The sequence below is a fragment of the Scyliorhinus torazame genome, chromosome 1, assembly GCF_047496885.1.
Source record: "Scyliorhinus torazame isolate Kashiwa2021f chromosome 1, sScyTor2.1, whole genome shotgun sequence".
In the NCBI taxonomy this organism is placed as follows: Eukaryota; Metazoa; Chordata; class Chondrichthyes; order Carcharhiniformes; family Scyliorhinidae; genus Scyliorhinus; species Scyliorhinus torazame.
In genome coordinates, this window is record NC_092707.1 from 104,967,947 (window position 1) to 104,992,410 (window position 24,464).

The 24,464-nt window shown below is 47.3% G+C and overlaps 1 protein-coding gene across 4 annotated transcripts in view; it reads left to right on the forward strand.

The window, feature by feature from the left end:
- LOC140410756 (serine/threonine-protein phosphatase 4 catalytic subunit) overlaps nucleotides 1-24,464 on the forward strand; it is an 89,996-nt gene that overhangs the window by 58,048 nt on the left and 7,484 nt on the right. For 3 of the 4 annotated variants that reach the window (XM_072499326.1, XM_072499315.1, XM_072499345.1), the window contains 5 exons: nucleotides 5,474-5,524; nucleotides 5,862-5,963; nucleotides 13,667-13,840; nucleotides 14,895-15,021; nucleotides 22,881-23,070. In XM_072499326.1, the coding sequence (XP_072355427.1) occupies nucleotides 5,474-5,524; nucleotides 5,862-5,963; nucleotides 13,667-13,840; nucleotides 14,895-15,021; nucleotides 22,881-23,070 (644 nt within the window). Of the gene's footprint in view, nucleotides 1-4,050; nucleotides 4,112-5,473; nucleotides 5,525-5,861; nucleotides 5,964-13,666; nucleotides 13,841-14,894; nucleotides 15,022-22,880; nucleotides 23,071-24,464 lie in introns of those variants that run through there. The other variant, XM_072499336.1, reaches the window with a different exon arrangement.

Genomic DNA, 24,464 nt, shown 5'->3' on the forward strand with positions numbered 1-24,464 from the left:
CAACCCAGTTAACCCCCCCCCCCCCCGCTAGATCCCTCTCTAGCTTAGTTGCTCCCCCCATATTGCTCCCATATTGCTTCCAGAAGTCAGCAAACTCTGGCTGACCTTGGCTTCCCCTGTTTATCCTTAGCCTCCCATTATGTGAGGCCCCCTCCTTCCTGCGCGCCCATTTCCTGCCACAATTTCCATAGCGTGGGAACAAAGCCCGCGCTTCCCTCTCGGCCCCGCCCCTGATGGCGCAGCTCCCTCTCTCTTTCCCCCTCCCCTTCCCCACTGGCGCCCACATTTCTTTGTGTCCCTCCCCTTTCGAGGGGAAAGAAAATTTTCCCCCATCTGATTCACAGTCCCTTACCACCACCTCACTACTTCATTTCAAACACACTTTCTCCAATCTAGTCCAATTTCTCCTCTTCAATAAATGTCCACGCCTCTTCTGCCGCCTCGAAGTAGTGGTGTTTACCCTGGTATGTAACCCACAGTCTTGCCGGCTGCAACATTCCGAACTTCACTTTCCTCTTGTGGAGCACCGCCTTGGCCCGATTGAAACTCGCCCTCCTTCTCGCCACCTCCGCACTCCAATCCTGATACACGCGGATCACTGCGTTCTCCCACCTGCTGCTCCGTGTCTTTTTCGCCCATCTCAGGACTATCTCCCTGTCCTTGTAGCGGTGGAACCTCACCACTATTGCTTGAGGTATTTCTCCTGCCTTTGGTCTTCTCACGAGGACTCGATACGCTCCCTCCACTTCCAGGGGGCCCGTCGGGGCCTCAGCTCCCATTAAGGTATGGAGCATCGTGCTCACATACGCCCCAACGTCGGCTCCCATTGCCCCTTCGGGAAGACCCAAGATTCTTAAGTTCTTCCTGCTCGAGCTATTTTCCAGGGCTTCCAGTCTCTCCATACACCTCTTGCGTAGCGCCTCGTGCGTCTCCGTCTTCACCACCAAGCCCTGTATCTTGTCCTCATTTTCGGCAGCTTTTGCCTTCACTCCACGGAGCTCCATCTCTTGGGTCTTCTGAGCCTCCTTTAATCCCTCAATCGCCTGCAGCATCGGCGCCAGCACCTCCTTCTTGAGCTCCTCCACACATCGCCGGAGGATCTCCTGCTGTTCCAGGCCCCATACCAACTGGCCTCCCTCCACCGCCATCTTGCTTCTCACTTCCCTTCTTTGCCGCTGCTCCAGAGGATCCTCCGCAATCTGGCCACTATTATCTCTTCTATCCATTCACATCCGGGGTGACTCCCTTCTATGTCGCCTCACAGTGGGTTTAGCCTTCAAAAATTGCCGTTGGGGCTCCCGATAAGAGCCCAAAAGTCCGTTAAAACGGGAGGTGCCGAAACGTGCGACTTAGCTGGTCATCGCCGCACCCGGAAGTCCTCCCACTATTGCTCCTTCTAATGTAGCCCTGTCCCCCTCCCCTAGCCTCGGGTACTCCAACCCATCGAGAAATTCCTGCATCTCACGGTCTCCTCCGAGTGGCTCTGACTTGTATAACCTCTCATAAAACTCCTCAAAAACCTTGTTAACCAGCACTGGGGCCACCACCAACTTCCCTGCCCTATCCTTCACCTGAAGAATTTCCCTTGCCGCTGCCTCCCTCCGGAGCTGACCTGCTAACATACGCCTTATCTCCATGTTCATAAACTGCACCCCTTGCTCGTCTCAAATGGCGCACCGCCTTCCTGTTGACAGTCGGTCGAAGCTCGCCTGTAGTTCCTTCCTCTTTTCCAGCTTTGCCGGGTTCCCATCCTCTGCATACCTCCTATCTACCTCCAATATCTCATCTATTACCCTCTGCCGCTCCAACCTCTCCTCATCCACCCTAGCCTTAAACAAAATTACCTCACCTCTCACCACCGCCTTTAGAGCCTCCCAGACGACTGCCTTCGACACCTCACCCGTACAATTGAAACCTACATATTCCTTAATTACCGTTTCAATTTTCTCACAGAATACTTGGTTCCCCAAAAGCCCCACATCCAGTTTCTACGGTCTCTGCGCTGTCCCCTTCTCTAGCACCATATCCACCCAATGCGGAGCGTGATCTGACACTGCAATTGCAGAGTATTCCGACCCCTTGACTCCAGCCAGCAAAACCTTCCCCACCACAAAAAAGTCGATCCGCGAATATACCTTATGGACCGCTGAGAAAAACGAATACTCCCATTCCCTTGGGGCAGGAACGTCCAAGGGTCCACCCCTCCCATTTCCACCATTAGCCCAGCCAGCGCCTTCGCGCCCCCCCCCCCCCCCCCCCCCCCCCCCCCCCCCCCCCCCCCGATGGGACCAGCGAGCGCGGCCATGATCTGTCCAACCTTGGCTCCTGCACCAGGTTTCAGTCCCCCTCCAAAATCAGCTCATGCGTGTCTAAGTCGGGAATTGCCCCAACCACCTTCCTCGCGAATCCCACATCGTCTCAATTGGGACCGCATACACTGAACAGCGCCCCTAATCTCCCCTCCAATGCCCCTGTCACAATCACATATCTACCCCCCTGATCTGCCACCACCTTCTCCATCTGGAAGCATACCCTTTTGCTGACCAGCACCGCTACCCCCTCGAGCCCTTCCATCAAATCCGGAGTGAAACACTTGGCTAACCCAGCCCTTTTTAAGTCTCACCTGGTCCTTCGCCCTCAAGTGAGTCTCCTGCAGCATTGCTACATCGGCTTTCAAACTTTTAAGATGTGCAAGCACCCTTGACCTCTTGACCGGACCTCCTAACCCTCTCACATTCCACGTGATTATCCTTACTGGGGGTCTCTCACCCCCCCCCCCCCCACCTTTCTTATCCACCATCACCATACCACCGGGCCCTGCCCCATAAGCCTGACCCGCCCCTGTCCATTGTTAACATCGAACCCCTTTCCCACCCCCCCCCTCCCAAGAACCCCCCCTACAAAAACATCCCCCAACATCCCTCCCTCCCACCCCCTCTTGCTCGCCTCGTAGGCCCATTGAAGCCTGATACCCAGGCTCCAATGTCCGCAGTCCTCCTCTCACCCCGCCCCCGTTCACTAACTGACTCTAGTTAGCTAGCGCGGGTGGCTCCCCCCGCCAATACCTCTCGCCCCCTTCTGCCCAGTCCCAGAGAAAGAAACACCAAAACAAACCCAACAATCCAACCCCTACAATTTACTAACATGACATTTAACCGTCGCAACACAGAACGCCATTGACTTGAACTCTGCAACAATGCAAAGAGAAGTAAATTTCAAATTTCAATACAAATCAGTAAAAAGAAAGTTGTTACATTTGTACATTTATACATTTTCCAGCCGCTCAAACACAGTCCACAGTCTTTCTTCCAGTTCCGCCCTTCATGTCTGTCCCAAGCCTTCTGCCCTCACGAACGACTCAGCCGCCTCCGCTGTCTGAAAATAAAAGTCTTTGGCTTTATATGTTACTCTCAACTTCGCCGGGTACACCACACCAAATCGCACCCCCTTCTTGTACAAAGCCGCCTTCACTCGCCCAAACGCCGCTCGTCTTTTTGCCAACTCCACCGTCCAGTCCTGGTAGATCCGAACCGCAGTATCATCCCACAGCACCTCACGCTTCTGCTTCTCCCAGCTTAATACTTTCTCCTTCATGCAAAACTTATGGAAGCAGTTAATTACTGCCCTTGGCGGCTCGTTCACTTTGGGCTTCGGCCTTAATGACCGATGAGCTCGGTCTAGCTCGTACAGGGTGGGGTTCTCACCCTCCCCCATCAGCTCCGCCAACTTCTTAGCGAAGTATTGCGTTGGCCTTGGGCCCTCTGTCCCTTCGGGCAAGCCCACAATTCTCAAATTGTGCCGCCTTGAGCGGTTTTCCAAGTCTTCCAGCTTTGCTCGGAGCCCTCTGTTAACCTCCACCACCCTCCGCAGCTCGTCTCCCATCAAGGTGACCTGGTCGCTGTGTCGTGTCACGGCCTCCTCCACCTCCTTCATCTTCTCGCCCTGCTCTCTCACCTCGGCCAATGCCTTTGCCACCTCCACCCTGATCGGGCTGATTGCCTCCTCCAACAATGACCTCACCACGACCACCATCTCTTTCCTCAGGATCTCCATGTGCCTCACCAAACGTTTTTCCAGCTCCACCACCATCACCTCGGTCATCTTCTCCACCGTAAGTAGTGCGGTCCCGCCTTGCAGTTCGGCTTCCGCCATCCTGTCAACACTTTTGCTTTTGCTCGTCTTCTCCTTCGGCGGCGAACCCGCGTTTCCTCCTTTCTTTGACGCTGCTTTTCGCATCTTTTAGCGGCTTATTGTTTTTTATCTTCTTTCCTTTCTCCTCTCTCCCCCTTCACCCTCCTGCCCTTCATCAATCTGACATTCTTCTTTTTTGAGAAAAAAAAACTTTTACCAAACTTCCATGAATCTTCTTTCTTTCTCCTCTACATTCACCTGGGACCAGGCTTCAAACCTTCTTCTTCCTAGGTGGGAGCCATCCGACGTGGAGAAGTCTCCCTACATGGCGCTCGGGCCTGCCGCCTCGACCTCTTCGTAGCTCCGCCCCCGCTGCTCCGACCTGCTGGGCCCGGCACCTCAGCCCCCGCCGCCCGACACCCGCGCGGGGTTCTTCGCCGGCTTTTAAACCGGCCCCGCTGGCTGCTCGTGGTGGCCCCAAAGGCCGACAATAGTCGGGGGGTGCGTGGGGTCTCGGGGATGTCCGGCGGGAGCTCTTTTTTTTTGTGGCCACCCTGCTCGCCCACCCCACCGGAAGCCTTAATATTTGTATTTTTGAGGAATGGCAGTGTACAACCAAGCCATATGAGTGTCCCAAGTTTGATTCCTGGGCTCTGCTGTGTTAGCTCAACTTGTGCTCCAATTAGGACATTGCATGCCTGCGGTATCTTCTATTGTCCTCTGCTCGGCTAGTGCAAGTGTGCAAATGCTGGGTCAGGTCAGGATTGAGCTGTGATGCTCTGCAGAATCCCAGTAATGTTATGTTGGTTTGTGGACAGCCACTGTAGCATGCTGGGAGTACATAAAATAGAACTCCCAAGAAGAGCTCAGTCCCGTATGGACTGCAGGGATCAAGGAGGAGGCAAAGCTACTGATGGACAATAAATGCTGCCCTTGTGAACCATGCCCACATCCCAGGAACATTTTTATTTTCAGAGAAGTGTCATGCATTTTCCAGTCACTTGTAATGTTGCTACCTGGTGGGATGTGAAACACACATGACCAGTTTCAGCAAGGACTTTAATTCCTCCCTGATTCCTGTCACCAGATTGGGGTTTCCCCTAAAATTTAAGAGGTGGTGCTGAATTTGAAAATCCTACCAATTTTTTCCCAGGGAAACTGAACTTTTTAAAGGAGCACTTCAAAAAATATACTCCATTTTGTTAAGCAGCCCTTTCAAATGTCTTTATTTTTGAGCAATTGAAAATGTTTCAGTTCTTCAGGGCAGAAGCTGCAGGACATTTACCCTGAAGCAATTGCTTTGCAAATGTTTATTTTCTCACTTGTTTCTTTCTCCTTGCAGGTGTGTGGGGACATCCACGGACAATTCTACGATCTCAAAGAACTCTTTAAAGTAAGCTACATTCAATAAAATTTACAGCAAGTGTTGTGATTTGCACCTGTATGTCGCTGCATTAAGAATATGAGGAAAGTTATTGAAGCTTTGTTGGTACCCTTGAGTGTCTGCGTCAAGTTGCCATGTTTGCCCCAGCTGAATGTCAGAATACTGTGCATCCGTGTTCTCCTCTAGGCCTTGGTCGATGGCTGAGCGAGGCTGGATAAACTGATGGCTGACTCTTGTGTGAATGTTTGCAAATGGATGCTGCAGGGGTAGCGGATTGGGAGTGTTTATTTATGTGCGTTTTGCTATCAGTAAACTGTAACTTAATGTTTACCCTCTGTGCCCACAGGTTGGAGGAGACATTCCCGAAACCAACTACTTGTTCATGGGGGATTTTGTTGACCGAGGCTTCTACAGTGTTGAGACGTTCTTGTTGCTATTGGCACTGAAGGTAAGGTGAATTGGAATTGAATATTTACTGCGTTGAAGGTGTTGGCTCTGGCAGCAGTAAATCCCATGACTGCAGGCTGTCCTTGGCACCACATCACTAAGTAGCCAGTCTTTGAATTGAGTTGGTGACGGTTGAGGAGCATTATGCCTGAGACTGTACCCACCCACGAGTCTTTTCAAACAATCATGCCTGAATACTGATATGGAGTGCCTAGAGTCCAAAGAGGTGCAGGTTAGGTGGATTGGCCCAGGGTGGGGCATTGGACCTTGGTGGGGTGCTCTTTCAGAGAGTTGGGGCAGACTTGATGGGACGAATGGCCTTCTGCACTGTAGGGATTGTATGATTGAGTCAGAGCCTGGGTACTCTGTCAATCCAGTGCCCCCTCTGCATCTGAGCTGCTTCTGACGATTTAAAGCAGATTCCAGTGTGGGGTTTTTATTCTTATTTGTGATCACATTAGGAACACGGACTCTTTGACCAGTGAGCTTGTAATTTTTTAAGAAGGCCTTTCATTTGCAACAGTCACTTTTAGAACTGTGCTATAACATTTGCGTCAGATCTTGGTTACATATCTTGCTCCATATCACATAACTGCATTCTGTACCACTGACTGTTTTCCAAAGACCACCGTACCAATAATAGCCATATCTTGGCAGGATTGTGATTTTAAAATGCATAAAATAATTCATTTGATATTATGCAGCAAACGCCACTTGAAACTACATTTGACTTTGTCAGGGGACCCCAAATCGTATTGAAATTATGCTATGTGCACTCCTTGTCCTGAACTGGTCCCTGTCAAGGCTGCAGCCAGCAGCCAGTATCCCGGTACCACTCACCCGTCCAACATCAGAGGAAAGTAGTTTCCAGGGCCAACTTCAAAGGGCAGTTACAAGCTATATGTTTTGAGATTTGCAAAGCAGTAGTTATTTGGCATTCTTCCTTTGCAGTGAACGTTAAATCTGACAACTCCCTTGCTGGCTCATGGCTTAGCCAGGGAATAGTTGAAGGTTCCAGCTTCGATCCCAGACGAATCACCCCACTTGGATCGTGATCGAGACATCGCAATTGGCCCCAGTTCCCATTGTGAAATGAGAGTCAATTATTCAAGGTTTCTGTTCCTAGTTGCTCACAGAGTAACCCTTAAATGCTTGTAGTGAGTGTTAGATATGGCTGCGGTAGAATGGATCTTGCAATCAGATAGCTTGCTGATGTACTTTGCCCTTTCGCATGAGACCAAACAATGCAACCCAATTGGAACCAGCAAAATTATGGATATCCCACAAAGATTAATTTTCTCGAAAAGAAAGAATTCGAAATGGTACACAAGGTAGCTCCATCTAATGGCGCAGTGAGTTAGTGCAGCTATCTGACATACACTCGATGATTTTAATATTACATAGAATTGCATCAGCATGCCCAACAGATCTACACCAGCATTTATGCCCCTCCCACCCCCTCTTAATCTTGCCCTATCAGCCTGTTCCTTTTCCCCCCCATTCCTTTCCCCTATTGTACTTGCCTAGCTTCCCTGTAACAGCATTAAATGTGTAATTATTGAAATTGACAGCCATCATTCGTTCCCTAGCAAGGGGGTGGGAGTGGCGTAGTGATATTGTCGCTGGACAAGTAATCCAGTGACCCAGAGTCATGCTCTGGGGACCCGGGTTTGAATCCCGCCATGGCAGATGGTGAAATTTAAATTCAATAAAAATCTGGAATTAAAAAGTCTAAAGGTGACCATGAAACCACTGTCGATTGTCGTAAAAACCCATCTGGTTCACTAATGTCCTTTAGGGAAGGAAATCTACCATCCTTACCTGGTCTGGCCTACATGTGACTCCAGATCCACAGCAATGTGGTTGACTCTGAAATGCCCTCAGTGATGGGCAATAGATGCTAACCCACATTCCATAAACAATTAAAAAAATATATATTAACACCATTTAATTTAAAAAAAAAAAAAGTATATTTAGAGTACCCAATTCTCTCTCTCTTTAAATTAAGGAGCAATTTAGCGTGGCCAATCCACCTACCTTGCACATCTTTTTGGGTTGTGTGGGTGAGACCCGTGCAGACACTGGGAGAATGTGCAAACTCCACATGGACAGTGACCCGGGGCCAGGATCGAACACGCTCCTCAGCGCCGTGAGGCAGCAGTGCTAACCACTGTGCCGCCTTTACACCATATTATCATATGGAAAGTTCAAGTAAAATTATCCATTCTCTAACGCAGTCCATTTCCTTATGTTTGAATCTGTCACTTTACACATGAAGGTTTTCCACCCCACAGTGTCACACATCCACAACAAAAATGAATAACTGACCAAAATGAGACTTAACCTGGTTTAGTCAATGACTATTTAATTGAGTTACCACCAGTGGTTTTGTTTGGTAAAAATTTGAGTATTGACTAGCTGTGCTGTGAGCTGGAGGATGCTGTTGTGTACCCCAGCACACTGGGGTTACAGAGTGGGTGGGGTTATTAGTAATTGCTGCTATAAAGTGTGCATGGGGCTATGCCTGTTTATGATGGATCGGGCTGGTGAAACACCCTCCACAGTTGAACAGCCAGTTAAAATCCATTAGGTCACAAAGAATTACCATTAGACATGATGCTGGAGGGCAGCCAGGAAATGTGAAAACCAAAACTTGCAAGGAGTTTTGCAGGGAAGGAGAAGAGAGTGTAACAGAGATAATGGGTGGGATTCTCCGTAGCCTGACGCCGAAATCGCGGCAGGCACCAGTATGACGCCGGGTCACGATGCTTCGCCCCCTCCAAATTGGCATCATCAAGACATGCGCCGTGGAAGTCGCAACCCCGTTGGAATGTCATTAACGGGCCCATCCCCGATGCTCCGCCTCCGATGGACCGTGTTCCTGACGGCATGCGGCCAACGCCCAGCACGGCCACACTCGCCCGAGGTCTGGCTGGGGGGGGGTTCTGCAAGGGCTGGGGGGAGCGATGGGGGTGGCCAGAAGGTGGGCTATGGGCAGGTGGCAGTCCAACAGAGCCAGCGCCATCTTTTCCGGCGTGATCGGTGCGTATGTAGCAGTGTAGGCATACATAGAATCATAGAATTTACAGTCAATCGCGTCTGCACCAGCCCTTGGAAAGAGCATCTCCACCCTATCTCCGTAACCCAGAAACCCCACCTCACCTTTTTGGACACGGCAATTTAGCATGGCCAATCCACCTGAGCTGCACATCTTTGGACTGTGGGAGGAAACCGGAGCACCCAGAGTAAACCCATACAGACACTGGGAGAACGTGCAAACTCCACACAGGCAGTGACCCAAGCCGGGAATCGAACCTGGGACCCTGGAGCTGTGAAGCAACACTACTAGCCACTATGCTACCGTGCCGCCCACACGAACGGCTGCAGCCTATCAGCCCTCCAACCGTTTGCCGCGCGTTTTGCGGGTGTTTCAAACGGCACTGGTGCTAGCCCCTCACCAATAGCTGAATCCGTGCGGATTTTGCGCCAATTTTCCCGTCGTGAAACACCACGAACCCTCTGTTGCCATTGGCACTTAGCCTCAGGAATGGAGAATCCAGCCCAATGTTTATTGTTCCACTGCATTCATAGATGTTTACAGCATAGGAGGAGGCCATTCGGGTCAGCATGTCCACAGCGGTCAACAAAGATCTGACTACACCAATACCATTTTCCTATGCTTGAGCCATAGCTCTGGAGGTTACAACAGCACAAATGAATATTTAAATACTCCTTCAATGTTACGAGAGTTTCCGTCTTAACCACCAGGCAATAAGTTCCAGTCTCCGCTACCCTCTGGGTGAATTGTTTCTCCTCAACTCCCCTCTTAGCCTCTACCTCTTTTATTTTAAATTTATGCTCCCTCATAATCTTATGCACCTCTATCAGGTCCCCTCTCAACCTTCGCTGCTCCAGGGAAAACAGCTGCAGCCTATTTAATCCTTACTCTAGCTCAGACCCTCGAGCCCAGGCAGCATCCTGATAAATCTCCTCTGCATCCTCTCCAGTGCAGTCACATCCTTCCTATGATGTGACGACCAGAACTGCCGTAGTACTCCATTTGTGGCCTAACTGGTGTTTTATGCAGTTCCAGCATAACCTCCCTGCTCCTGTATTCTATGCCTCAAATATTCCATGTGCCTCTTAAAATTTTTTTTTTTTAGAGTACCTGTGGTAGTCTGTGTATACGGTACCTGGTAATGCTGGAACACCATTGGTAGATATTGTATGTTTCCTATTTGTCAAGCTGTATGGTAGCTCCGCCCGTGCCGCCCCAGAAGCCTTCTTTCTGTACCTGAGCTGCTGGGGGAAACATCTAGCTTATTAAAGCCTTCAGTTGGACTACAACCTCGTTTTAGTGGTCATTGATCGTGCATCAGTACCTAATTATTTTTTTTCGCAATTAAGGGGCAATTCAGCGTGGCCAATCCACCTAACCTAATCTTTGGGTTGTGGGGGCAAATCCCATGTAAACACTGGGAGAATGTGCAAACTCCACGCGGACAGTGACCCAGGGCTGGGATTTGAACCCATGTCCTCAGCGTTGTGGTCCCAGTGCTAACCACTGCCCATGTGCCTCCTTAACCACCTTATCTACCTGCTCTTCCACCTTCCGGCATCTGTGGAAATGCACTTCAAGGTCCCTCTGATCTGCAGTATTATCCAGAGACCTACCATTCGTAGTGTAATCCTTGGCCTTGTTAGCCCTCCAAGTACTTTACCTCACACTTTTCTAGGTTGAATTCCATATGCCACTGGTCTGGCCACCTGGCCAGCCCATTGATATCCTCCTGCAGCCCTTGGCTCTCCTCCGCACTATTTACCGCCCTACCAATTTTCGTGTCATTCGTGAAATTCTTGATCAATAATAATAATAATCTTTATTGTCACAAGAAGGCTTACATTAATACTGCAATGAAGTTACTGTGAAAAGCCCCTAGTCGCCACATTCCGGTGCCTGTTCGGGTACACGGAGGGAGAATTCAGAATGTCCGAATTACCTAACAGCACGTCCACTATGCTACCGTGCTGCCCATTCCCCCTACATTTAAATCCAAATCATTAAGAGTTTGTTGGGTAGGAACATGATTAATTATTTTGAAACATAGCTGCTTTTAAAAAAAAGAATTTGCAGCTGCTGCAGCTTCTCTGTGCCTGTTAGTCCAAAGCTGCTCTGAGTTTGTGTCAGTACGTCTGCCAGCATCTGGAGAGAGAAGGCAACTAACTTGATGTTAGCTCCCTTCTCTCTCCACAGATGCTGTCAGACCTACTGAGATGGTCCATTATTTTCTGTTTTTGTTTCCGATTCCAACATCTGCAGTAATTTGCTTTTATCTGAGAGTTCATGTACTGCACAAACTCATTCCAGTGGTGTGAAATGATTTGTATGTCCCAGTGTATGTAGTAATCACTGAGTGATTCAGATTGAGAGACCTGGCAAATTGTTACTGATCAATTTGGGTCACCGAGAGTTTCCAAAGTCCTGGACCGAACATCACAGTTGCTTTATTGCAGATTATTATTAACATTTTATCTTTTGGGTGTGAGTGCTGCTGGCAAGGCTTCATTTACTGTCCATCCCTAGTTGCCCTGAGGTGGTTGTGGGGAAGCTGCTGTGTGACCTGCAGTCCATGTGGTGAAGTTACTCAATGCTGAAGGGTAGGGCGTTCCAGGATACTCACCTTGTGATGGTGAAGGTTTTGCGATATATGTCCGAGTCAGGATGGCTGTAACTAAGAGGGGAAATTGGAGGCGATGGCATTGCCAATGCATTTGCTGCCCTTCTCAGTTACAGAGATGGTGGGGGAGGGAGATACTGTCTGTTGGTGTATATGAAATGAGCATTGGCAAATAGGTGCTGCTGAAGGCCCCAATTGATGATTTCAATCACCTTCGAGATTGGCTGCGTTAAATTTATTGCCCCTCTTTATAGATGGCACATGCTTGGGCCATCCTCCTCATTGTTGGGTAGATGCCAAAGACATTGCTGTACTATAATAGTATGATGAGAGCGCAGCCAGCTCTGGCATCTCTAATTGATGATTGATTAATGCCAGCTCTAATTGATGATAATCCAGAATTGCGATAACTGACTGTGGTCCTTCCATGATTCTACTGTTGATGTTCCCTGTAAAATTTCACCGATGCCTTGTTTTGAGCTGTTAAACCGAACCTTTGTCCCACTGAACACAATAATTCAGATGGGTCTTGGCCTTCATGAAGCCTGAGATGGTGCATTCTATCAATTATAATAATAATAATTGCTTATTGTCACAAGTAGACTTCAATGAAGTTACTGTGAAAAGCCCCTAGTCGCCACATTGCGGTGCCTGTTCGGGGAGGCTGGTACGGGAATTGAACCCACGCTGCTGGCCTTGTTCTGCATTACAAGCCAGCTGTTTAACTCACTGTGCTAAACCAGCCCCTGTAATTGAATATTACAAGGAGGCACAAGTTCAGTGAGGGGGGATAGGTTCAGTGGAGATGTGCGGGGAGATTTTTTACACCGAGGGTGGTAGCGGCCTGGAATGCACTGCCAAGTGAGGTGGTTGAGGCAGATACGTTAGCGACCTTTAAGACTTATCTGGATAGGCACATGAACAGACGGTGGTTGGTCTAGATAGGACACGTGATCGGCGCAGGCTTGGAGGGCCGAAGGGCCTGTTCCTGTGCTGTTTTGTTTTTTGTTATAGTGGCTCTTCTCTAAAGCAGGTAAACTGACAAGGGCAAGATCCAATAAGATGCTTGCTTGTGCCGATTTCCTTGCCACCTGATGAAGAAGTAACCTGGTTGGAGGACTTGGCCAGCTCAGTTGGTGGTGGTTCTGCTGAGTCAACTATGGCAATAGATATTGTGGTGCCCAGAGTATATGAACATTCTTCGTTTCCCTCAGATTCCTTCAAGTGACATTCAATATGGATGAGTGTTTATTCAGTTGGTGGGGTTGTTAGAAGGTGTTAATCACCAGGAAGTTTCCTTGCCTGTGTTTGGCATGAAGTTGTGCAACCTAGTTGGGCCTAGAGTTAATTTTGACGTCCATAGTCACTAGTCTAATCACTGCCCCCCCCCCCCCCCCCCCTTCCTGACTCTATACTGTGCCCTTACCTCAGGTGGTTATGTCCTACCAGTGGGTCAGGGCATACCCAGGAACAGTGATTTAGTAATCTAGGATGTTGGCTGATGCATGTATTTCTGAGGACCTGGGGGGCCATTGAGCATGGGTCAATTTTGCCGCATTGGGTGGCAGCCTTTGTTTTGGTGAGCGGGGCCTCACTGGGCTGATTGGACTGCAGCCAAAGTGGGCCGAAATACCTCTTTCTGCTCTGTAAAACTTTACGACTCTATGACCTAGGTCTTGGGATACAGTTTTCGGTCATTGCTAAAGTTCTGCTGATTTTTAAAAAAAACTTTGTATTGATTTGCTAAATGGGTGGCTTGCTCAGCCACTTCCGAGTGTGGGGTAAGTTGTGTTGGCTCGACTGGGTCGGCTAGGGCAGGCGACCCCAATTCCAAAATCCGTTTTAATGACGCAGCATTTTTCACAATCGTTTTCTGATTTCAACCCACAGTTGACCAGATTTATTACACTGTATCTCAAGATTCCATTTTAAACTCACGACCTTTAGGCTGTTGATCCAGGAAAGTAAGCCGTAGTTTTATTGTAAAAACTAGTCCTTGGCTAACCTGGATCTCTCTATGTGACAGGTCCGCTATCCAGACAGAATCACGTTGATCAGAGGGAATCACGAAAGCAGGCAGATTACTCAGGTTTATGGTTTTTATGATGAGTGCTTGCGCAAATATGGATCAATAACGGTGTGGAGGTACTGTACAGAGATCTTTGACTACCTCAGCCTCTCTGCTGTTGTGGATGGGAAGGTAAGCAATGAACGATATTAAACTATGTTTGATTAGTGCATGTTTGTGTCTTAGTTAGTATTTCCATAATGTCTTTAACGTCTGAAGAGACTAAGCACTTGTACTCGGGTTTAATCTGTGGCAGAAAAGGATGTGAGCTGCCACCTGTTCTGAGTTGTGAACTTGATTGAGGTGGGCTTGGATGATATAGGTGTAAACTGCCTATTGGAACTGCGGGCACGTACCTAAAAGGTGTAAATACCAATATACTGAACAACAAGGAAGTTTGCAGCAAATTTGCTGCCCTGCTCCTCCAAAGAGTGGACACGTGGAACACATGTTTATGGAGAAATGAAGTATTGCTGATTTCACCGGCATGGTCATCCAGTGCCATGTGTTCTTATCTACGCTTTTGTCACCTCTAGATTCAAATTCTGCAGTGTTGTCTTGGCCAGTTTCTCTCCCTCTAGCTTCTCTTTGCCATAATCTTCAGCTTACTTGAAATTAATCACCAACTTCGCTCCATAGACACTCCTGGAGTGTATTGAATTTAAAGTTACTATCCTACCTCTGTACAGAAGTACAGTGCCTCCCCACGACATGGTCCTGCCTCTGCTCAATGGTGAGCCTCTTGTCCTATCCTGTACCTTTCAGATCCTCTCTCATGGCCCTTTATAGATATGCCCTTCGCCTGACTCGGCCTTCCTCTCTGAAACACAGTCTGTAACTTCCATCCATCTTTTATTGCCACTCCCTTGTTTTTATTCTCCAGTGTGCTCCCTACAAAGGCAAGGGCTGCTGTATTTCTGTAATGGAATAAGATTGAAGCTGCCAGTAAACACCCCCTCCCCCGGTCATCGTTAGTGAGCAAGCCTGTTTTCAATCTTGCTGTCCACTGAGATGAAGGAGGACCACTTATGCGGCCCACTCACGAGCCTAGGTTACCCAGCACTGGTCTCTTCTGTCCACACGCGTGTGTTCCACCTGGCTTGGTGAAATACATTAAACAGTCAATTAAAATTTCTTTGCTTTTATTAAAAAGATATATTATTTTTTCATGTCCTCCCTCCTGTAGATCTTCTGTGTTCATGGCGGCCTCTCTCCATCAATCCAGACCTTGGACCAGATCAGAACAATAGACAGGAAACAGGAGGTCCCCCATGATGGCCCAATGTGTGATCTCCTATGGTCTGACCCAGAAGGTAAGTCCTGGAATTAACAAAAATCATTTTAGATAAAAGTTGAAACTAGTTTTACCCTCTGGCCTCCTGGAATCATAGAATTAACAATGCAGAAGGAGGCCATTCGGGCCATCGAGTCTGCGCTGGCCCTTGGAAAGAGCACCCTACCTAGGCTCTCACCTGCACCCTATCCCAGTAACCCCACCTAACCGTTTTGGACATTTAAAGGCAATTGATCATGGTCAGTTCACCTAACCTACACATCTTTGGACTGGGAGGAAACCGGAGCACCCGGAGGAAACCCACGCAGACACGGGGAGAATGTGCAGACGCCGCACAGACAGTGACCCAAGCCGGGAATCGAACCTTGGAGGCAGGAGCTTTGAAGGAACAGTGTTAACCACAATGCTACCGTGCTGCCCATATTGAAATGCTGGTTATTGATCAGTTACAGACCCCTTAAATGGCAGGTGAGCTGTTCACCTTCGAAGTCGGAGTCGCGTGCTAGTTTTTATTGTTCGAATCTATCTAATCTATCTGAATAACTTCAGCAATATCCTGGTATCATGTTATATTTCTTGCCTTTTCCTCCAAGACAGCCAGATATGTAGTGTTGACAAAGAATATAAACATAAGAAGTTTGAATCAAAGCAAATTTATTTTACACTATTAACTTTGATTAGGTTTGCACACTTTACTGAGTCACAGATACTAAACTAATAATACTGAATCTGCAGTAATCAATATTCTATCTAACTAATAAACTACACTATGACTTGATCTTGTGCTGTATCTCTACAATCAATTCTCACTCTGTTCTCCTAAGCTTCTCATGTTCTCTTCAGTTTCTCCCAGAATTCCTACCAATGCTGTCTTATACAAAATTAGTAATGCCATCTAGTGTTTGATTTACACACAGTTTCAGATGTTAACCCTTTACAACACTGGCACTATACATAGAACAGGCATCACAGCCCTTTCTGATTCAATGTGCTCCCAAGGATCGATCTTTCTCTAGCGGGAACAGGAGTGTGACCTGATTTTAACCAATGGAATCCCTATCACCCTGAAAGCACCCTTGCTTCCCAGTTTTACCCAATTCACAAAGCGGGTTTAGACAACTTTGCAGAAATCTGCAGCCTTCTATCTCTCTGATTTAGTCTTATACCCCTCTGAAGTGTCAGGCATAATAGTTGCATGCAATAAGTTAGTGAAGGACAAGGAAAATCTTTTTGCCCCATCTTGGTTTGTCTGCCAAGCGAGATCTGAGTTACCCCCCACTGTAGCTGTTTCTTAAATAATTCCAGGGTTTACTTTTGCCTCTGCTGTTGCTGGGACTTTATTCCACACACTGACCATACTGAGTGAAAACAATTTCCCGTTGTCTACCTGCAATCTATTATCAGCCAGTGCTTGCCTTGGAACACTCGCAATTCAGATAAAACCCCAGATTTAGCTTTTCCTTTGTCTTATTAATCTTCAGTCACTCAGTGGGACTGCCTCCCTGCGCCCCCACCCTCCCATCAGCCCGGTCGCCTCCCCGGCCCCCACCCTTTCACATTTCTCCAGTTGTCTTGCAGAACTATGGGAAATATACAGCTTTGTTGGAGGCCATTCGGCCATCTTTTGAATGCTATTTGCCCGAGCAATCCAAAACTAATCCTCTCCCCTCTCGCACCGACCCACCTAAGCCCTCACTTCCACCCTATCCCCGTAACCCATAACCCTTCCTAACCTTTTTTTTTTGGTCACTATGGGCAATTTATCATGGCCAATCCACCTACCCTGAATGTCTTTGGACTGTGGGAGGAAACCGGAGCACCCGGAGGAAACCCACGCAGACACGGAGAGAACATGCAGACTCCGCACAGACAGTGACCCAGCAGGGAATCGAACCTGGGACCCTGGCGCTGTGAAGCCACAGTGCTATCCACTTGTGCTACCGTTGCTGCCCATTAAAAGATGCAATGGTCTCTGCTTCAACCATTCCTTGGAGCCGAGTATTTCACATTTCAACAACCCACTGCTTAAAGAGAATTTTGTTCACCCCTCTCATTGTTAATGCCAATGTTAAATTGATGATCCATTGTTGCTGAATCCCAACAAGAGGAAATAGTCTTTTCCTTGAGTATCGCTGAAATTCTTTCTTCCAAATGTAAAGGGAACAACAATTTATACTTGAAGAGAAGAGTGCTGAATGGTTGGCAAGTGAACTCTGGTAGAGGTGTGGCCATAGCGAATGTACCAATTAACTAATGTTTGACAATTAACTGCCAAGCTTTGCTTAAATTCAAACCATGCAGACAGACTCTGGTCATGGCTTTGCCCTGGGGAATGAACCAAACAATGGCTATCGCCTATTTTCAGCTGAAACTGGTGCAATGTGTGTACATGTTTTTTCTGTCTTCGCAGAACAGGCTGTGTGTGTGAATAGCTTCCAGCACACTTAATAACGTAAGAACTAGGAGTAGGCCATTCAGCCCCTCGAGCCTGTCAGCCATTCAATATGATTGTGGCTGATCTCACCTTAGCCACAACTCCACTCTCCTGCCCGTTCTCCATAACCCTTCAACCCATTACTAATTTAAAAATCTGTCCATCTCCTCCAATTTACTCAATGTCTCTGCATCCACCGCACTTTGAGATGGTGAATTCCATAGATTCATGACCTTTTGAGAGAAGTAATTTCTCCTCATCGCTGTTTTAAACCTGTTGCCTCTCAGTGCCGGGGACCCAGGTTCAATTCCAACCTCTGGCCCCTGTCTGTGTGGAGTTTGCACTTACTTCCTGTGTCTGCGTAGGTTTCCTCTGGATGCTCCGGTTTCCTCTGGGTGCTCCGGTCTCCTCCCACAGTCCATGGATTGGCCATGCTAAATTACCCTAGGTGTCCAACGGTTAGGCTATGGGGATAGGACGAGGAATTGCGCCTATGTGGGCTGCTCTTTCTGAGGGTCCGTGCAGACACGGTGGGCTGAATGGCCTCCTCTGCACTGTAGGAATTCTGTGAAACCCCTCATCTCTGGAATCAATCGGGCAGCACTGTGGCAGTGGTGGTGCAGTGCTGCTGCCTCAGCACCGAGGTCCCAGGTTCGATCCCGGCTCTGGGTCACTGTCCGTGTGGAGTTTGTACATTCTCCCCGTGTTTGCGTGGGTTTCGCCCCCACAACACAAAGATGCGCAGGGTAGGTGGATTGGCCACGCTGAATTGCCCCTTAATTGGAAAAAAATGAATTGGATACTCTAAAATTAAAAAAAATAAAATCTCTGGAATCAATCTAGTGAACCTCCTCTGAACTGCCTCTAATGCAATTACATCCCTCCTCAAATAAGGGGACCAAAACTGGATGCAGTACCCCAGGTGCGGTCTCACCAATGCCGTAGGAACACTTCCCTACTTTTATATTTTAATTCCTTTAGCTATCAAGGCCAAAATTCCATTTGTCTGCATTATTACCTGCACATTTTCTGAGGTCCATGCACAAGGGCACCCAGAACCCATTGCATCGAAGCACTCTGAAGTTTCTCTCCACTTGGATAATAAATTGCCTTTCCATTTTTCTGACCAAAATGGATAACCCCACTTATCCTCGTTAAACTCCACTTGTCACTTATCCACGTTAAACTCCGCACTGCAAGCCTGACTGATAAATTGGTTGTCTTTTGGCAAGTGGAAGATGGAAAGCTTCAACGTGCCTTCTTGGCACACACAAGATTATTTAGCAAATGTTGGCCACTCATAGAATGTCATCTAATGTTGGACACAACATTTCTTCATGGCAATGCTGCTACCAATCAAAGTCCACTTGCCAACCAATCAGAACTCTCTTCTCATGAAATATAAATCATTGTGCCCTTTACATTTGGTATTCTTGCGACGATGAAAATCTTTGTCGCGTCTTCAGTGACGCTCTCGTTCCGTACTACCAATATTATTTGTATATATTTCCTTTTTGGTTCATCAAAATCCTTCATGCTATTTTTAAAGGAGAATTCCCCATCTAGCCTTCTGTGTTCAATGGAAGTAATCTCAACATCTCCAATATCTCCTCTTGTTACTATACTTTCTCACTTCTGGCAATATCCTGCTCTCTCTGCACTGTAGATTTGCCATGAATTGAATATCCTAACCAAAATGAGGGATTCACTGCTATTCTAACTAGTTTCATCTTTACTGTTTACTTGTGTATTCTTAGTTAAAATCACATTCTCTTAACCACTATCTACCCAGGATTTAGATGTTTCAGGTGGGATAAAGGGGTATGTAAAGAGGTGGGGGAGTTGCATTACTGGTTAAGGAGAATATCAGAGCTGTACTGAGGGCGGACACCTCAGAGGGCTCATACAGCGAGGCAATATGGATAGAGCTCAGGAATAGGAAGGGTGCAGTCACAATATTGGGGGTTTACTACAGGCCAGAGTAGGGGGCAGAGTTTGTAAAGAGCATCCAGGAGGGCTTCTGAAACAATATGTAGGTAGTCCAACTGGGAAGAGGCTGTACAGGACCTGGTATTGGGGAATGCACCTTGGTCAGGTGGTCGATGTTTCAGTAGGGGTACAGTTCGGAAACAGTGACCACAATTCAGGTACTGATGGATAAAGATAAGTGCAGTCCTCAGGTGAAGGTGCTGAATTGGGGGAAAGCTAATTATATAACAATATTAGGCAGAAACTGAAGAATCTAGATTGGGGGTGGATGTTTGAGGGTAAATCATGTGAAAGGCTTTCAAATGTCAGTTGATAGGAATTCAGGACTGGCAAGGAAGAAGGATAAGTATGGCAAGTTTCTGGAACCTTGGATAACAAGGGGTATGGTGAGCCTAGTCCAAAAGAAAGGACGCATTTGTAAGGTCTAGAAGGCTGGGAACAGACAAAGCCAGTGGGAATATAAGGAAAGTAGGAAGGAACTTAAGCAAGGAGTCAGGAGGGCTAAAAGTGGTCACAAAAAGTCACTGGCAAACAGGTTTAAGGAAAATCCCAAGGCTGCTTGTATGTATATAAAGAACAAGAGGGTGGCCAGGGGTTGGCCCACTTGAGGACAGGGGAGGGCATGGGGAGGGAATCTGCGTGGAGCCAGAGGAAATGGGCAAGGAACAGGGCCTGATGGGTTTACCCCAGAATACTGAGGGTGGCAAGGGAGGAAATTGCTGGGGCCTTGACAGAAATCTTTGTATCCTCACTGGCTACAGGTGAGGTCCCAGAGGACTGAAGAATAGCTAATGTTGTTCCTTTGTTTCAGAAAGGTAGCAAGGATAATCCAGGAAACTACAGGCTGGTGAGCCTTACGTCAGTGGTAGGGATTGTTTTGGTAAGGGTGCTTTTCTGAATGAAGGGCTGCGACTAGTGGTGTTCTGCAGGGATCAGTGCTGGGATCTTTGCTGTTAATAATAATCTTTATTATTGTCACAAATAGGCTTACATTAACACTGTAATGAAGTTACTGTGTAAATCCCCTAGTCCCCACACTCCGACGCCTGTTTGAGTACACCGAGAGAATTCAGAGTGTCCAATTTAGTTAACAAGCATGTCTTTCGGACTTGTGGTAGGAAACCCACGCAGGCACTGGGAGAGCGTGCAGACTCCGCACAGACAGTGACCCAAGCGGGAATCGAACCCGCGCACTGTGAAGCAACTGTGCTACCTTGCCGCCTTGTAGTATATATAAATGGTTTGGAGGAAAACGTAACTGACCTGATTAGTAAGTTTGTGGACGACACAAAGTTTGGAGGCATTACGGTTAGCGATGAGGACTCCGAGAATACAGCAGGATCTCGATTGGTTGGAGACTCGGGCGGAGAGATGGCAGATGGAGTTTAATCCGGACAAATGTGAGGTAATGCATTTTGGAAGGTCTAATACAGGTGGGAAATATACAGTAAATGGCAGAACCCTTAAAGAGTATTGACGGCAGAGGGATCTGGGTGTACAGGTCCACAGGTCACTGAAAGTGGCAGCGTAGATGGAGAAGGTAGTCAAGAAGGCATTCGGCATGCTTGCCTTCATCAGTCGGAGAATTGAATATAACAATTGGCAAATTATGTTGCAGCTGTATAGAACCTTTGTTTACCAGGATGTTGCCTGGTATGGAGGGCATTAGTTATGAGGAGAGGTTGAATAAACTCGGCTTGTTCTCACAGGAATGATGGAGGTTAAGGGGCAACCTGATAGAAGTCTACAAAATTATGAGGAGCATGAACAGAGTGGATAGTCAGAAGCTTTTTCCCAGGGTGGAAGAGTCAATTACTAGGGGACATAGGTTTAAGGTGCGAGGGACAAAGCTTAAAGGAGACATGCGAGGGTAGTGGGTGCCTGGAACTCGTTGCCGGAGGAGGTGGTAGAAATAGGTACAATAGTGACGGTTAAGGGGTGTCTTGACAAAGACATGAATAGGATGGGAATAGAGGGATATTGTCCCTGGATGTGCGGAAGGTTTTAGGTTAGATGGGCAGCATGGTCAGCGCAGGCTTGGAGGGCCTCTTCCTGTGCTATATGGCTCTTTGTTCTTTTTTCTACCTATACTTGCACTTTCATTGCATTGTGTGCTTAAACCCCAAGGTCTCTAGTATCTTCCCATCAAGGGGTGTGTACTGTTTTCCACTGATCTCCCACTTGAGGGCCTTTTATACTTGTTTGCCTTGAATTTAATCTGTCTTATTTAATTACAACCTGAATGATAAATTGCACCAGGTGAAAACAAGGGATGTATTGTTGAGGCTACTGCCGATTAATGGAACCTTGCAGGACTTGTTTCCAGCTTCTCATCTTGCATGTTATTCTATGGTTACAAACAGTTACTAGTAATTTCAGAGGTCACTTTCTTGCACCCCCTGGGGTAGGGGACTGTGTCTCCGGTGGGTGTGAGATGAATGTCAAATCTCTGAATCCTATACTATAACAGGTGAGCATGCCATGAATCAGCAGCATAGTGACTCACTGTGCAGGTTATCTGTGGTTGATTCTGTGCCCCTTTCCTCAGCTTCTGCAGGGTGGCACAGTAGTTAGCACTGCTGCCTCAGTGCCAAGGACCTGGGTTAATTTCCAGCTTGGGTGATGGTGTGGAGTTTACATGTTCTCTCTGTGCCTGCGTGGGTTTCCTCCGGGTGCTCCAGTTTCGTCCCAAAGTCCAAAGATGTGCAGGTTAGGTGGATTGGCCATGCTAAATTGCTCCGATTGCCCCTTAGTGTCCAAAGAGTAGGTGGGATTATGGGGTTACAGGGTTAGGGCAAGGGAGTGGGCCTAGGTAGGGGTGCCCTTTCAGTGGGTTGGTACAGATTTGATGGACCGAATGGCTTCCTGCACTGTAGGGATTCTATGATTCTGTATTGCCAGTACCCGATGAACTCTTGAAAGATCATTTAGGTCAATTGCAACTCCCGTTTCTAATCTTTGCGCTGCAAGCTTTACCTGTCTTACAATAAAGTCGGGCGGGCTGGTAGAGAGAATGCAAACCGCAGTACTGCTCCATTATCTGCTTGGTATTGCATAAAATTTACAACACAGGAACCTTATCTCTAAAGCTTCCTCCCATCCCCATTTGTCTCACCCTACCAAGATAGCCTTCCCTTTCTTTCGTCTTCATGTACTTGTCGAGCTTCCCCTTGAGTGCGTCCATAACTCCCTTTGAGAGCAAATTCCACATTCTCACCACTCTCTGGCTCCTGAGTTTCCCACTGGATTTATTAGTAACTGTCATATATTGATGACCCTAAGCTACTCCATGATGTGTGCACCTACATGAGGCTGGACAGGACTTTCAGTCTTTGTATGGTGCTGGCAGTGATCATCCCCACTGTTGAAATGGTATTGGTCCTTGAATAGCAGTGTACCTAGCCTTGCTTGATATGGAATCCTGATGCTGACAGTCGATTTTGGATTCTTTACAGATACTACTGGTTGGGGCATCAGCCCCCGTGGAGCTGGCTACCTCTTTGGCAGTGATGTTGTTGCCCACTTCAATGCTGCCAATAGCATAGACCTGATTTGCCGTGCCCACCAGCTGGTGATGGAGGGATACAAGTGGCACTTCAATGAAACCGTTCTAACTGTGTGGTCAGCACCCAACTACTGTTACAGGTAAGAACATACTAAACATAAAGCTCACGGGATGAAAGGTCTTTGGTTACTTCCTGTCCCTCAACAGGTGCTGGGTATCTACTAGAAGGACATTGAACAGCTTACAGTAATGTGGTTCCTACACTGGTATTTGGCAGTGTGCATTGTCTAGACGGAGTGCACAATTGGAGGCAGCAACTTCAAAGAGCAAATAACTTTTTTGAACCACAGCAATCCAGCTGGTAGACCTAGAGTGCTGACTGATTTTTCTGAAAAGGGTTTGATATAACTAGCTAGGCCATTTCAGAAAGCAGATAAATTCAACGACATTGCTGTTGTTCTGGGGGGTGGGTGGGTTACTTGTTGGCTGGACCAGGTAAGAACAGCTGATTTCCATCCCTAAACCAGATAGATTTTTATAACCATCAGGTTTCATGGTCACCCATACTGAGACAAGCTTTTCATTGCAGGTTAAGTAACTAAATGAATTTAAATTCCCCCAGCTGCCATGGTGAGATTTGAACTCTTACCTCTGGTTACTCGTCCAGTAATGTTATCAGTACATGACCTTCTCTTATGGTCTGAGCAAAGATCGGAATGGGTTTGGATATAATGTCTCAGAACCTCCTTAGGATATAGAATCTCTACAGTCCAGAAGGAGGCCATTCGGCCAATCGAGTCTGCACCGACTCTTCGAATGCGCACTCTACCCATGCCCACACCCCCCTATCCCCGTAACCTAACCTGCACGTCCCTAGACACTAAGGGGCAATTTATTGTGGCCATCCACTTAACGCGCATGTCTTTGGACTACCTTTAAAGATCATGATTGTGAAGTGTATTTTAAATGGATGCGACAACTAGCTTGTGTAAAGCAGGACCTCAGAAATGACAATGGAGAGAAATGTTTAAGACAACTTCCAGTTAAATGGTGTCTCTGGTTGCTATTTTATGTAAGAACAGAAGTAGACCATTTAGCGACTCAAATGTATTCTACGATTCAATGAGATTATGGCTGATCTAATTTTACATACTTTGACCCATATCCTGTAATACCTTCGGTTAACAAAAATCTATCACCCCAATTTAAAACTAACAGCTGACTTATCATCAATTGTTATTTTAGGGAGAGAGTTCTAAACTAGCAGCTCTGTGTTTGAGTGGGGTGTCCTTAACTTCTCTTGGAGGGTTTGGCTCCAAGTGTGACTCCTCAACCAGCATGAAATGTTTCTATCTATCCATCCTATTTCTTCCCTTAATCTTTTCAAGACTTCATCAAATTGCCCCTTCCCTTCTCAGTGCTAGGGAAAGAACACCAGTTTCTATAATCTCTCCTCTTAATCCAAGCCATGAAGTGCAGGGATCATTCTAGTAAATCTGTGTTGCACTGTTTCCAAGGCCAAAGAGGGGTGAAT